Raw genomic sequence first — 15,075 nt, forward strand, 5'->3', positions numbered from 1 at the left:
TCTAATAAAGAAAAATCATACTAAGTTTTATATATAATTCAAAAGGTATTTTCCCAAACAAAACAAATAACTCAAAAGGTATATGATCTAAAATAATATATATATATATATATATATATACTTTAGAAAATTAACCTAAGAAAACTATTCCCTGTTCTATTTGGATTATTTGAATAATCCAAAAAAATAAAATATCACTTGTCTCTATTGAATCAATTATTTTTTATTTTATTTATATATATCAATACTTTTTAATACTTTTTATTAAAAAAATATATATATATTTTAACTTTCTCAAAATCATTATAAAACAATTGTTTTTTTCTCTAAATTATTTAAATAACATATACAAAATGTCTAAATTTAAATATTAATCATTTAACACTTCAATATGATATTTTTTAGTTGTTATAAAAGTGATTTGAGTACTTTTGCTGCCATGCCAACTCCACCAAGACAAAACTCCACTTTTGAGGGATTTTCCTAGTCTTGTCCGTTTTCCAGATTTTTCTACTTTTTATTTACCAATGAAGATGATTTAGGACTTGTTTGATGTTGATTATTGGGAGGTTTTAATTGAGTTTTCTTTTTTTTTTAATTGTTGAATATTTTTTATTAGTAATTTATAAAAAACTTATGTGTCAAATCTTATTTTATTTCAGTTTAATCTTTCATTTTATTAACCAAGATATATTTATTTTATTTTTATAAATATTAAATTTAAAAAAATTATAATAATTCAACTAATTAAAAACTCAAATAATTTATATTTTCATTAAATAATATTTATTTTCTAAAAACTCAATACAAATCTTAAATAACCCAATATCAAACATGACTTTTTAAGTTATTTGGGATTTTTTTATGTTTTTTTAAATTATGTTAATGAAAAATAAGTTATTTGAATATTTAATTAAATAATTATAATAATATTTTTTTATTAAATTTATAAGAATAAAGTAAAAATATTTTAAAATAAATTAAGTGTTAGAAATAGTTAAAAGAAAATAAGATGTGATAGACATATTTAAAAAAAAAAATAGCACAACTCTCTTTTATATTCATGACATTCACTTAATAGTAAAAAAAACAATACTAATTAAAATAATTTAAAAGACTAACAAATAATTAAAAAACTCAACTCAATAAATAAATTTTAAAAAAATCAGATGGAAAACCTAGTCCATTGACAATCCTTACCTACAAATATTTCAGCTTATAACTTAAAATTTAAAATTCAATAAATCTTTTTGGTCTTTGATCAAATTGAAGCTAAATGTCAGCTTTAAAATTGTGTTTTTTAAAAAACCAATAGTTTATTATGATTTCACAGGATGACCCACAAAATATAAATTCTCAATGACATGATAAATTGTGACATATGACAATAATTGATTATTATTATTATTATCATTAATAAATTGAGTTAGAAAATGTCTCTTGGACTTCATTGTTTACTTCTCATTATTTAATCCACCAAGTTGCATTTTATGATTTATTAAACTAATAAATAAATAAAAACTGCATTTTCTACCTAAGAAAACATGCTTATTTTTATCTTCTTAATGCTCATACCAACCGAAATTTCTCAACGATAACCCTCAAATGGTCTCTCTCTCTCTCACACACACACACACAATCTAATCTTCTTCTCTTGAGAGAGACAGAGAGAAAGAGAATTGTGGGTGAGAGATTTTGCAGAATTTCCATTTCCATTTCAGTTCTACTTCTGACTTTTGAGTTAAATAGAATTCCCAATTCTTCAAAGAGAAGCAAATTTTGCCAATTCTCAACTGGTCTGGATTCTGGTTTTGGTTTTGGTCCTGGTTCGTGTGTGAAAATGAGCTTCTGAATCGACAAAATCTCGCAGATTGAGATTATGGGTATCAAAAACATATCGGGATAAGCCTTAATCATCAACTTAAAGGGTATTTGGTACAGTTTGACTAGCTCACACCCATTCTCCTTATTTGATTTATTTCAAATTGGATTTCTTTGAATTCGCGATTCTGACATTTGGGTATCCTCTCTGTGTGTGTTCTTATTGATTTTGACTGTAAATTTCGTGATGATTTTGGATTCTGAATGATGGGTTTGTTTTATTACACAGACAGTAATGGAGGGTAGTGAAGATAGAGACTTAATCGTAGCGATTGCTATCAATGGAAGTAAGAAAAGCAAATATATAGTGAAATGGGCATTGGAGAAGTTCATCCTTGAGAGCAATTTCATGGTGAAACTTTTACACGTTCGGCCAAAGATAACCGGAGTTCCTACACCCAGTAAGGAAATCATCTTAATTTTATTTTTATTTTTTTCGATCTGATTTGGGTTTTTTGCAGTGGGAAATTTGATTCCGGTTTCAAGTGTTCGTGATGATGTTGTAACTGCTTATAGACAAGATGTGGAATGGCAAACATCTGAAAAACTTATGCCTTACAAAAACATGTGTATTCGCAACAAGGTTAGTAGAATTTTTAAGAATGAAACTTGGGTCATAACTGGAACAAGTTGTTTATTCAGATCCATATCGAGTTAGGTTGTGTTTTTGGAGAATCTTAACAATTCTGATGTTTTGGATGCTTTTTGATGATCGTGTGGATCTTATTGGTTGTAAAGAAAGTAGACACAAAACAAAGTTTGGAAACACCCGAGCTGAAACTGAATTTGGTCGCGATACTTGACAAATTCAAATAATTTTGTAGATAAGTTTCGGATCTGAGTGTTTCCAAACATGGGAGTTGAAAGAAACAAATTCAAACAACTTATATTCAAATATAGAATAATTCAACAAAATAACATAAAAATACTCGAGGTAGAATTAACATTTTTTTATCTTCTTATTCGTCAACAAGTCTTGACCATCTTGGGAATCGACATGACTTGTTTTATTCTTTTGGTTGATGATTTGATAGAAGAAGTGATTTATGACGGGATAATGGTTTATTTGAATTAAATCCAAGAAAAACTCACAATCATATTCAAAATTAACCATAGTCCAAACAAGTGCAAAATCCAATGACATTTGATACAAGTTATTTGAAAGAAAAAAACATTCTTGCTAACATATTTCAATTTTAATTGATGATCATTATACAGGTAAAAGTAGAACTTAAGCAAATTGAATCAGATGACATTGTTGATGCTATATCGATAGAAATCAAAGAAAGTAACATTATCAAACTCGTAATAGGCGCATCATCGCGTCCAATTTTCTCAAGGTATGAATTATTCTTTCATAGATTGCTTGCTTTCTTACTAACTGTTTGTTAATAACTAGAAGAGGACAAGATTTGTCATCAAAAATCTCCCAGAACATCCCTGGATTCTGCACTGTCTATGTCATTTCGAAAGGAAAGCTGTCATCTTTACGTCCATCTGATTGTGAGACCAACGAAAGCATCAAAGATGACTCGAGCGATATGAGTTTTTCGACATCATCAGATTCTTCATCGTTACAAACAGGTAACTTCACAATTTTTTTAAAATTGTTTTTGAGAAATTAATGAACCTGTTATTAATAACTTCATTTACTACTAATCTACCTTCCTCTGTTTTTTTCAACAGACCCGATCAAGGCTGCAGTTTACTCGCGATTTCAATCGCCTCCATTGCCAATGCAGCGGTTCCAAGCTTTGTCAAGCATAAACCAGACTCTCCTTCATTCTAGAACAAATTCAGTTGATGTTATTAAGGAAAGGGAAGATTCGACAAGCTTGTTTGACGAAAACTTTGATTATGGTCGTCCCAATAGTGAGACGTCGAGTTTTAGGAGCCTGGTAAACGAACGCAAGTCCTGGATATCTGATCGGGCTTCCACTTCGACATGTCCAACCGAATGTTCATCAGACAGTCAGGTATAATTTGTTCTTGGTTTTATGTTTTTACTTTGTTTTTTATAACACAGCTTATCAATGTTTTTCTGAATTAACTTAATTGATAACTGTTATTCAATCTTACTTATTTAGATACAACTCAAGTTAAGATAAAAAAAAGTTATCACTAATGACAAAGACAGTGTTTTATAATACAGTTTATCACTTAATATAAAAAAAAATTAAGTGCTGAAATAAGTCTATTTGATAAGTGTTTGATAAAATCACTTCATTTTTCAAATTTAGCTCATATTAAGTTAATATGTTAAGCTAGTATACCTAGCTTAATTCAATAAGATATGAAAGACTTAACTTGGTAGCATAGTATAAACATATCAAAAACAACTTTAATTCTTGAAAATTAATTAATTACATCTTTTTAAGGTAAAATGATAATTAACTACTTTCTCGACATTAATTAAAAAAAATTATTTAATGAAAATTTCAGTACTTAACATTTTCAACAATAAACAACTTTAATTCTTACCTAAGAAACTAAAGGTTTCGAGTTTGAATTTCACTAAAAACCCTATGATTTAAAGGGGAGTCATATCTATGTGATCATGTTAACCATCTCGGGAATAAATCAGGATCACAAAAAAACTTTTAACTCATAGTTTTAATCGGTAAAATAATCATTAATCACTTTTCCTACATTAGTTCTAAATTTTATAAAAAAATGTCTTACGTTTTAGATATTTTTATTTGATTTATTGGTTACTTAGTTTTCAGTTATAATAAAATACAAAGATTAATCCATGAATGTGGTTGTCATGTGTAGGACAATTTGAATTTCGAAATGGAAAGACTACGAATCGAACTGAGGCATGTTAGAGGAATGTATGCTTTAGCTGAAAACGAGGCAATTGGTGCTTCTAGGAAGGCAAGTGGTCTTGTAAAACGTCTCTCGGAAGAAGAAACGAAGCTGAAAGAGATTGGAATTAAGGAGAATGAAGCCAAGGAGGAGGTGATAAAGGAGAAAGAAAGGCGTAAAAGTGCTAAAAGAGAGATAGAATACATTAATGATTGTGTGCAAAGAGAATCTTTACATAGGAAAGATGCAGAGATTAATGCCAACCGTGAAGCCAAAGAAAGGGAGAAGCTCCAACAGGCCCTTGTTGGCCCTCTTCAGCAGTATCAGAAATTCACATGGGAAGAGCTATCTTTGGCTACTTCTTCGTTTTCTGAGGATCTTAAGATCGGAATTGGCGCCAATGGAACTGTTTATAAGTGTGTTTTGCATCACACAACTGCTGCTGTGAAGGTTCTCCATTCGAAAGATGCTCATAGAAACAAGCAATTTCAGCAGGAGGTGAGATGAGACTGAAAATATTTTGTTTTAATAACAAATGTTGCTTAGGTTAATCTACAAAGTTATCTCTGGTGAAAATAATTTAACTAACAGATCAAATATGTCACATCTATTCTCACTAAGAATGCCTTATTGGAAGATTAGGACAATGGTTGTAGGAATACCTCTTTAGGGAAGAAACCCTGATTTTAAAAAAAATTGCATTATTGAGCTGATCTATAAATTGGGTAAATGGGATGGTGCCGCGATCATGACTCTAATTTTAACTTAAGATGTTTTGAGTAAGAATCGAATTCGTGACCTTTGATCTCTTGTGTAAAAAAAAAACTATAATGGATTGACATCTACTATTTTCTTGTCTATATCCAGCTCACATAGGAGAAATGAATTGCTTTTAGAAGAAGCTTTTAGAAATGTTGTTAATTGTTTAACAGAGATCAAATATGAAAGGTTCGATTCTTACTTAAAATGACTTAAGTTAAAGTGCGGACATAACTTTGGGATCGTACTAGCTTAAAAAAAATGTTTAATTGTTTTGAAGGGGACAAGATTTTTTTTGTGTATCCTAGTCAACTACACCATTATACCAAATGTATTTGAATCTAGTTTGGTATGTAATGGTTTGGCTAAATATGATACAATGAAAATCGTGTAACCTCCAATTGCTTCATGCATGTAAATGATCCAACATGCCCTCGATGATTTCAGTCCAGGTGTTTTAGTATACATCTTTTAGAATTTTCTTTGATCTAGACTTGAGTATTCAAAATTTTACACTATCTCATACTTAAAGATTTATGTATGTGATCTTATACACTAAAATGGTTTATACTTTTGGTTTGCATGCAGCTTGAGGTATTGAGCAAAACTCGTCATCCACATTTACTAAGCCTTCTTGGAGCATGTCCCGAAGAAGGCTTACTCGTTTACGAGTACATGTCGAACGGAAGCCTAGAAGACGTATTGTTCAAGAACAATAACAAAAAAGGGTCTCCTCTTCCTTGGTTCACAAGGTTCCAAATCGCATGGGAGATAGCCTCGGCACTCGCATTCCTACACAACGCGAAACCAAGATCAATTATCCATCGTGATTTAAAACCTGCAAACATATTGCTCGACAACAACTTTGTGAGCAAGATAGGAGACGTTGGACTCTCCACAATGCTCCATTTGGATCCGACCACCATTTGCAATGACACTGTCGGTCCCGTCGGGACACTTTGTTACATCGATCCCGAGTATCAAAGAACCGGTCAGGTTTCGATGATGTCCGACGTTTACGCTTTCGGGATCGTGATTCTTCAGTTGCTGACAGCTAAACCTGCCATGGCACTCGCCCATGCCATGGAAACGGGGTTGGAAGATGATCGGTTGTCGGAGTTGTTGGATCCGATGGCTGGACAATGGCCAGTTGAAGAAACAAAGGAATTGGCTGTGTTGGGATTGCAATGTTGTGAGATTCGTCGTAGAGATAGACCCGATTTGACCGGAAAAGTTCTTCCCATACTCGATAGATTGAAAGAGGTAGCTAGAGAAATGTCGTTATCTTTGTCGTCGGTTTCTCATCAACCGCCGCCAAACCACTTCATATGTCCTATTCTCAAGGTTCTTTCTTTTGCCTTTTGTCTTTTGACTTTTGTTTATTTTGTGGGTTGAGGGCAATTGTGTAATTAAAGAGATTTTTGCAGGAAATTATGGAGGAGCCTTGTGTTGCTGGTGATGGGTATACATATGATAGAAGGGCAATTGAGTTATGGCTAGATGAGAATGAGACATCTCCAATGACAAATTTGCCCCTCCTTACTAAGATCTTGCTTCCAAATTACACACTTCTTTCAGCTATTATGGAGTGGAAATCTGAAAGAAAGTAAATGATCCATTCTAGTAATTATTTATGAGAATTTTGTGTTCTCTATTTATAAACAATTATGCATTTGTTATGGTTTGAGTTTCTTCTTAGGATGTATAGTTTAATTTGTTATAAGATGGTTTGCCCTATTATTGTACTTAAGTTAACAGAGATCAATGAATTGTTAATTGTTTATTGGGTTTGTCAATCCTTAATTTTGAGTCTCATCAATATTTTCAATGAATTTGTTGTGTTTATAATTTCATTGCATTTTCTTTTTGTTATAATATAATTTATAGATAATAAACAAATAACTTTTTAAATAAGTTAATTGGAATATATATATATATATATATAATATAATAATAATAATGTTAAATTTTAATTTGTTTGGTTTGTTGGGTCAAGAGTTGTGATTAATTTAAATATAATGTTGGAGTAAATGAATATTTGGGTCGGATAGTGGGTTGACCCGCTCATAAACTTTAAACGGTTAAAAATAAAATTAAAAATGTTATAGGTATGTTTCGAACTTGCAACCTATAAAAAAAATAAATGTAATTCTTTAATTAGCTAAACTAATAAAACTTTATATTTTAAATTTAACCACCAAATTTCATGAACGTGCAATATTTTTAATAAGTTCAACTTTTTAACTAATATATATATATATATATATATATATAAATATATATATAATTATATAATGCTCAATTTGAATTTTTTTGATTTGTCAGGTCTAGTTAATTTGGATATATATGTGAGATTAATAAATATTTGGGTCGGATCGTGAATTGACTCATCCATAAACTTGAAACGTTTAAAAATAAAATTAAAAATGTTATATGTATATTTCGAATTTACAACATAACAAAATAAGTACAACCCTTTAACTAAGTGTGATTGGGGTGTGGTTTTTCGAGGGATAATAGGTCGGTAACAAATGAAAGTGATTAAAAAATATGAATAAAATATTTGATTGACCAAAGTGTGAGGTCACGTGGTTAAATGTCGATTGAAATTGGTGGTTTATTTTTCATATGGATAAAAGACGTGTGAAAGTGTAATTGAGATGTGGTTTACCAAAGGATAAGAGGTGGGTAACAATGGATCGTGAGAGTAAATGGATATTTCAACTTGCTAACACTAGGTTTTCACGGTTAGGGATTTAGAGATAGAAGGGTTCGGGTCTAGTTAATTTGGATATATATGTGAGAGTAAATGAATATTTGGGTCGGATCGTGAGTTGACCCGCCAATGAACTTGAAACGTTTAAAAATAAAAATAAAAATGTTATATGTATGTTTCGAACTTGCAATCTAACAAAATAAGTACAACCCTTTAACTAAGTGTGATTGGGGTGTGCTCTTAGAGGGATAATAGGCCGGTAACAAATGAGAGTGATTAAAAAATATGAATCAAATATTTGATTGACTAAAGTGTGAGGTCACGAGATTAAATGTCGATTGAGATTGTTGGTTTATTTTTCATATGGATAAGAGACGTGTGAAAGTGTGATTGGAATGTGGTTTGCCAAGAGATAAGAGGTGGGTAACAAAAAATCATGAGAGTAAATGGATATTTCAACTTGCTAACACTAGGTTTTCGCGGTTAGGGATTTAGGGATAGAAGACAAAAAGTTCGGGTCTGGTTAATTTGGATATATATGTGAGAGTAAATGAATATTTGGGTCGGATCGTGAATTGACCCGTCCATAAACTTGAAATGTTTAAAAATAAATTTAAAAATGTTATATATATATGTTTCGAATTTGTAACCTAACAAAACATGTATAACTCTTTAACTAAGTGTGATTTGGGTGTGCTCTTCAAAGGATAATAGGTCGGTAACAAATGAGAGTGATTAAAAAATATGAATAAAATATTTGATTGACCAAAGTGTGAGGTCACGAGATTTAATGTCGATTGAAATTGGTGGTTTTTTTTCATTGGGATACGAACCATGTGAAAATGTGATTGAGATGTGGGTTGCTAAGAGATAAAAGGAAGGTAACAAAAGATCGTGAGATTACAAGATTAGAGGTCAATTGAGATTTATGATTGATTTATTGAAAGAGACGTATGAAACTTTGATTAAGATTGGTGATTAATTTTCTGATAAATATTATTTATCAAATGTTAAAATCTCTATGTTTGAATGGATTGTCTAACATTGAAAATAAGTTTGGGCATAATAATATAAAATATTTGGATATATATTAATTAATTTAATGAATTACATGTATAAAAATAATAAATTATTTAAAAATTAATTAAATAAATTTTGTTTTATCGAACAAAGCCAACTTATTCAAAATAACCTTCCATTATACAAGGTTAATGATTATGTGAGAATGAGATAGTTTAGAAACTACTATTTTGTTATTACTACAGTCACTTTTCAAATTTTCAAATTGTCAAATTAAAATATTAAAGTAATTTTTTATTTATTTAATATAAATATGTGATTGAACTTAGGAGCAAAACTGAACCAAAAAAACTTAAATAATTATAAATTGACTCAATCTAACTTTGATCAATTTGATTGACGTTTAAATAATAATAAATTGAGGTTTAACCAACAGACTTATGTCAAATTAAAATAGGAAAATAATTTTATTTTTATTTAATATTAGAAAAATGTAATTGAACTTATAGGTGTAAGCAAAACTAAAAAAGTTGAACCAAAACAATAAAAAAAAATAGACTAAAATAATTATAAACCAACTTAACCGAGTTTTGAAGACCAATTCATAATTTCTTGTACCGATTTTGATTGGTTTGATTAGAGATTTAGATAATAAAAAATGATTCGTTAATTGATTAACTCTATTATATATAGATATTTTAATATTTTTTTAATATGTACTTTTAGGTAAGGGATAAATAATAATTTTTTTCTATTAATAGTTTGAATCTTTACCCATTCATTTTCTATTTAATTAACATTTTAATATATTTTAAATTAAATAGTTAATTTATTATAATTTTATTTGCAAAAGTATTTCTCAATTAATTTTTTTTTATTCTTTAATTATATATATTAATTTTCATTTATTAGTTTATATATATTGGTTCATTCTTCCACTGTTAAACTCACAAATCGATTTAATTAATTTTATAACCCACAAAATCGAATCGACGTTCAAATTAACTGTAAATCGACAGATGAAAATTTTGAAAGTTTTGAAAAACTGACACTAATGGTCCGAATGTATTTTCGGCGAAAAAATCAATAATTTCTTATAATTTTAAGAGATTGATTCTCACTCAAAATGTTTTAAATGTAAGTTAAAGTTATAGACGTACTAGTTAGGTTAATTTTCTACATTAAAACAAAAGAAAAACAAAAGAGTAATTAAATTAAACTTAATTTTTTAAACAAAAAGAAATTAAAAAAAATTGATAAAATTTTATATCAATACATGAAATTGGTTTTTTAACTTTTATTTAAACTGTTGATTCATACTGATTTTTTTATTTCAAGTAAATAAGCTTTTATTTTTCAATAAAAGAAATGGTTAATGTATCAACTATCAAAACTCCAGTCCTGCGTCTCAATTTGCCCTTCTCCCGGCGGCGACTCCATTTGGTGCGACTTCTTCCCTTCCTCCGACCAGTGTTCACTTCCTGACGCCGGCGACTCTGATTGGCATTAGGTAATTCGTTGTTGTTTTCTCTCATCATCCAGCGTCTTTGTTCTACCATATCTTCCTTGGAATTGTTATGATAAAACAAAACCCTAATTAAAAAGGGATACTCCTATATTGAAGAACTGATTCCCCGCCTGATTTATCAATTCTTACCGTTCATGTTCTATCTTCTTCCTCTCCAATCTCAAGTTCACACTTTTGTTTCTGGAAAACCCATGACTTTTGATTGAAATTATATTATTGGTTTTGCTTGAATTCTGGAGGATACGCCTGATTTGTTTTGTTCACAGTGGAATCACTTCAATGATTGCTTCCTTCTGGTGAAGATGATGATGGTTTTGGTAAATCCATTGCAGGTAACAGAAACATTGACAATTTAAAAACCTTGCTTATAAAAGGTGAATCTAAAGAACCCAGCTTTAGCAAAAAAAAAGGAAGTTATAAACAGACAATTGAAAGTAGAAACTGAACCCCCAAAAATTTAAATGAGTGTTCAATGTCATATGGAATAGAATACTTGGACTTTTCTACTATTTTCTTTTACTTCATCTGTCCCATTTCATATCTCTTGATTCCCATTTTCCTTATTCGGTTTTGTTTCTCCTGATTTTTACTCTTCTGATATAATTTTTTAGGCCAATTAGGTATTGATATTTAGTTTCGTTCAAGGCAAGACAATATTCATGGTTATAACTTAATTGTTTCAGTTCCTTCCATGAGTTTAATCAGGGTGTTTGTACAAAACCCCACCATCATGACCCCCACTTTCATCAAGGTGTTTGTACAGTATCCTACTATCACGCCCCCCAATTTTAATCAAGGTGTTCGTAGTGGAGTCGAACCTAAGACCCCAATTAAATTAAATTACTCAATAACCTTACTTTTATACCAAATAGAAATATGTGTATTTCTTTTTAAACTTTATTTTATAATAGTTCATTTAATAAATTTGATTCTTAACTCTCTTAGGGATTTAAGCACTGAAAGTTTTAATTTGTTCGGCAACCTGAGTGGATCAGTGTTCTCGCAATGGAAGCCACTGAAAGTTCAGATGAGACAACTTTGATTGTAAGTCTTCTTTCTTTTCACCGCCAAATTCGATTACTGATCTAGGTTTAGTGTTTCCCAACCAGTTGTTCTGAGCTAATGTAGAAACTTTCATCTGCATCTTCATTCTTATTCGTAAAACTCCAGTGGTTTGTTCAGAAATTCTGACATATGCGAGTTTAAAAGCTGCTGCTAATTTAGAATTTTGATCTTCTTCATTAGTTAATAGAAATGAATAATAGAGGTCTAGTGTAACTGTATTGATGTTTCTGTTGACAACAATTTGTGTGTTATCTTGTGGCTAAACCTGGACATTTTGATGCATTTTGATTTAGAGAAGTGCAAAGCTTCCTGGAACTGTTAACTGGGGAACAGCAACTGTTATTGGTGTTTTTGCTGGGATGTTATATGGAGGAAGCAAGGAGGCTTCTTCTTTCGTCGTAAGTATAAATTAAAGCTTCCTTTACTCTTAGCAATAAAGTTTCATTAATAAAAGCTTCTTCTTTCTATCTATATGACAGAGTAAGGATGCAGAAGTTATGTTGAAGCTTGGGAGCACACCAGATAAGCGTGAGCAGTATCGATTGATGAGAGATGCCATGGAGAAGAGGTTTGTGAGCGTAACAAGAGGCTCTCTAGTCGGCGGTGTAAGGCTCGGAATGTTCACCGCTGCATTTTATGGCTTACAAAATCTTCTGACGGAGAAACGTGGTGTGACCGATGTATACAACACTGTCGTAGCTGGTTCGAGCACTGCAGCAGCATTCGGTCTCATATGTAAGAGTTCACTTTTAACTACTACAATCTTTTTTTTTCTTTTCTCTAATTTTTTCTATCTATATATATATATATTGCTAGTACCCGGATCACTTTCGTGGAGACTGAGGAATGTGGCGATGGGATCGGTTCTTGGTGCTGCAGTTTGTTTTCCTCTAGGTAACCAATATTTTCTAAAATTTGACGTTTGACTGTTGTCATGTTTAGCAACATATTCGCTTTGGGGTGTGCTTGATAAAACTGAAAAATAAATGTTGAATGAATAAACTAAATGAAAATAACTGCATTTTAAGTCCTTTTATGCAAGTTGATTGATAAAATATGAAACTAATGTTAGGAAAGTATTTATAGACTATTTTACCCTTATAGGGACGTAATTTAAATAATTTTTTAAGTGTTAAAGTTGTCTTTTATATGCTCATACTATACTACCGAGTTAAGTATGAGTTTACTGATTTAAGCTTAAGTGAGTTTAAGTAACACTTATCAAATGAATTGTTTCAAATGAGTACTTAAAATTTTCAGATTATGTGATAAGCAGTGTTATCAAACAAGTTTTTTATTTAAAACTAAGGTCATTGCATAAAAGGAAAAGTTGACAAAGTATTGGAAACGTACATGACTTGGTAATTCTATTCCTTTCCATCAATAGGTTGGCTTCATTTGAAGCTGGTAGAGAAAGCCAACGAAGGGATAATAACTGTTCATCATGGCGATCAGCAGCAGGATTAGTTTCAGGGCTGCAATTGAGAGTCACAGTGATGAGGATAATATTCTTTTGACGATGAGGGTAATCCAATCCAAAGACATATATATGCACAAATATATGTTCTTCATCTTTCATATAATAAGAAGGTATTGATTGCAAAATAACCAATGTTAGCAACAATGAAACTACCATTTACTTATTTGTTACATGTTTGCTTTGTTGGAAGTGGCGTCTTTTTATCATGTAATTTATGTGTTGCTTTTCTTTGTGTAATGTAAAGACCAGTTCATTATATAATAGTGTCAATTTTCGGCAAAGGAGAAAAAAAAACACTATAATTTCCTACCCCTAGCACAAAAAGCCATATTTGCTTCTTACCAACTCACTCACAAAGTTTGATGTCGAGATTATCAAATAGAGATGTCGTAAATTGTCTGCACAATGACAACAGGAGTGTGCGGGCCAATTTGTGATGCCCTATCTCCAAGGGAGATTTGTAATGACCCAAACAATGCCCTATGAGATAAGAAATGACCCAAAAGAGATATGACCAAAAGGTCCTTTGTTGGCTAATTTCTTATCCAAAAACTGAAATAAGATAAAGCACCTGACAGTCATGTTGTAATCTTGGTTTGCCCATAACTTATTCTTTTGATGGGATTGAGGTGATTATCTATGGAAAACTTCACATGAATCTCTTCAAAATGATAGGAAGGTCAATTTTGAGAGCAATTTGAAATACTAGATTTTATAAAACAAAGGTCTTTGCCTTTTGTGAACCAATTCAGGAATGTATTTTTGAGCTGTCAGTGTATAACTTCACATGATTCTAACTCAGCTCAAGATCATGTGTGGTAGATGTTGATGTACTCATTTTTCAAACTCTTATATTTTAATATTTTATTAATTCTTATCAAAGTTAATTTAGTTTTCTTTGTCTTTTCTTTTTATAAATAGATTGGTTGTTTTCTTAACTTGATTTATTATTTAATTGAATATATTAATAACTTATTTAAAATAAGTACGTTTAATAACACATCTTTATAATCTCTTATTACTATAATTTTTTTTTTTTTAAAAAATAAAAATAAAAATTACTTTATCCTTTTAAATTTAATAAAATTAGTGCTATATATAAAGTCCTGTTACATTTTCTCTCTTTTTATTTTCTTTGACAATAATTTATCTAATTATTTTTACTAGATTATTTTTGAATATTATAAAATAAAAATATAATTATAACTAAACTAATTATAATATATATATATATATATAAATATATAAATATATATAAATATATATATATATAAATATATAAATATATATAAATATATATATATATATAAATATATAAATATATATAAATATATATAAATATAAATAAATATAAATAAATATAAATATATATAAATATATATATAAATATATATATATATAAATATAAATATATATATAAATATATATAAATATATATAAATATAAATAAATATAAATATATATAAATATATATAAATATATATAAATATATATATATATATATATATATATAAATATATAAATATATATAAATATATATATATATATATATATATATATATATATATATATATATATAAATATATATATATATATAAATATATAAATATATATAAATATATATAAATATATAATTATATATATAAATATATAAATATATAAATATAAAAACATTAAAATATATAAATATATATAAATATAAAAATAAATATAAATATAAAAATATATATAAATATAAAAATAAAAATATATATAAATATAAAATATATATAAATATAAAAATATAAATATATAAAAATAAAAAAATAAAAAAAATAA

General features: G+C 29.1%; 2 protein-coding genes across 6 annotated transcripts; both read left to right on the top strand.

The window, feature by feature from the left end:
- Positions 1–1,607: 1,607 nt before the first annotated feature.
- Positions 1,608–7,302, top strand: LOC124919845 (U-box domain-containing protein 35-like). Of its 4 annotated transcripts, none has more exons than XM_047460199.1 (9): positions 1,608–1,935; positions 2,111–2,282; positions 2,343–2,464; positions 3,100–3,221; positions 3,284–3,465; positions 3,568–3,857; positions 4,657–5,187; positions 6,037–6,792; positions 6,876–7,302. In XM_047460199.1, exons 2-9 carry the CDS (start codon positions 2,117–2,119, stop codon positions 7,056–7,058), a joined length of 2,352 nt encoding a protein of 783 aa, XP_047316155.1. In that variant the 5' UTR covers positions 1,608–1,935; positions 2,111–2,116; the 3' UTR covers positions 7,059–7,302. The 4 variants fall into 4 exon arrangements, with proteins under 4 accessions (XP_047316155.1, XP_047316153.1, XP_047316152.1 ...); XM_047460197.1 differs by having other exon boundaries at positions 1,609–2,020; positions 3,281–3,465; XM_047460196.1 differs by having other exon boundaries at positions 1,609–1,935; positions 3,281–3,465.
- A 3,252-nt stretch (positions 7,303–10,554) lies between these two features.
- Positions 10,555–13,444, top strand: LOC124937633. Of its 2 annotated transcripts, XM_047477929.1 has the most exons (7): positions 10,555–10,694; positions 10,979–11,044; positions 11,658–11,756; positions 12,071–12,175; positions 12,257–12,512; positions 12,594–12,671; positions 13,165–13,444. In XM_047477929.1, the coding sequence occupies exons 3-7, from the start codon at positions 11,718–11,720 to the stop codon at positions 13,242–13,244; spliced, it is 558 nt and encodes a 185-aa protein (XP_047333885.1). In that variant the 5' UTR covers positions 10,555–10,694; positions 10,979–11,044; positions 11,658–11,717; the 3' UTR covers positions 13,245–13,444. The 2 variants fall into 2 exon arrangements, with proteins under 2 accessions (XP_047333885.1, XP_047333893.1); XM_047477937.1 differs by lacking the exon at positions 10,979–11,044 and having other exon boundaries at positions 10,564–10,694.
- The last annotated feature ends 1,631 nt before the right edge of the window (positions 13,445–15,075 follow it).

The sequence above is a fragment of the Impatiens glandulifera genome, chromosome 1, assembly GCF_907164915.1.
Source record: "Impatiens glandulifera chromosome 1, dImpGla2.1, whole genome shotgun sequence".
NCBI lineage: Eukaryota > Viridiplantae > Streptophyta > Magnoliopsida > Ericales > Balsaminaceae > Impatiens > Impatiens glandulifera.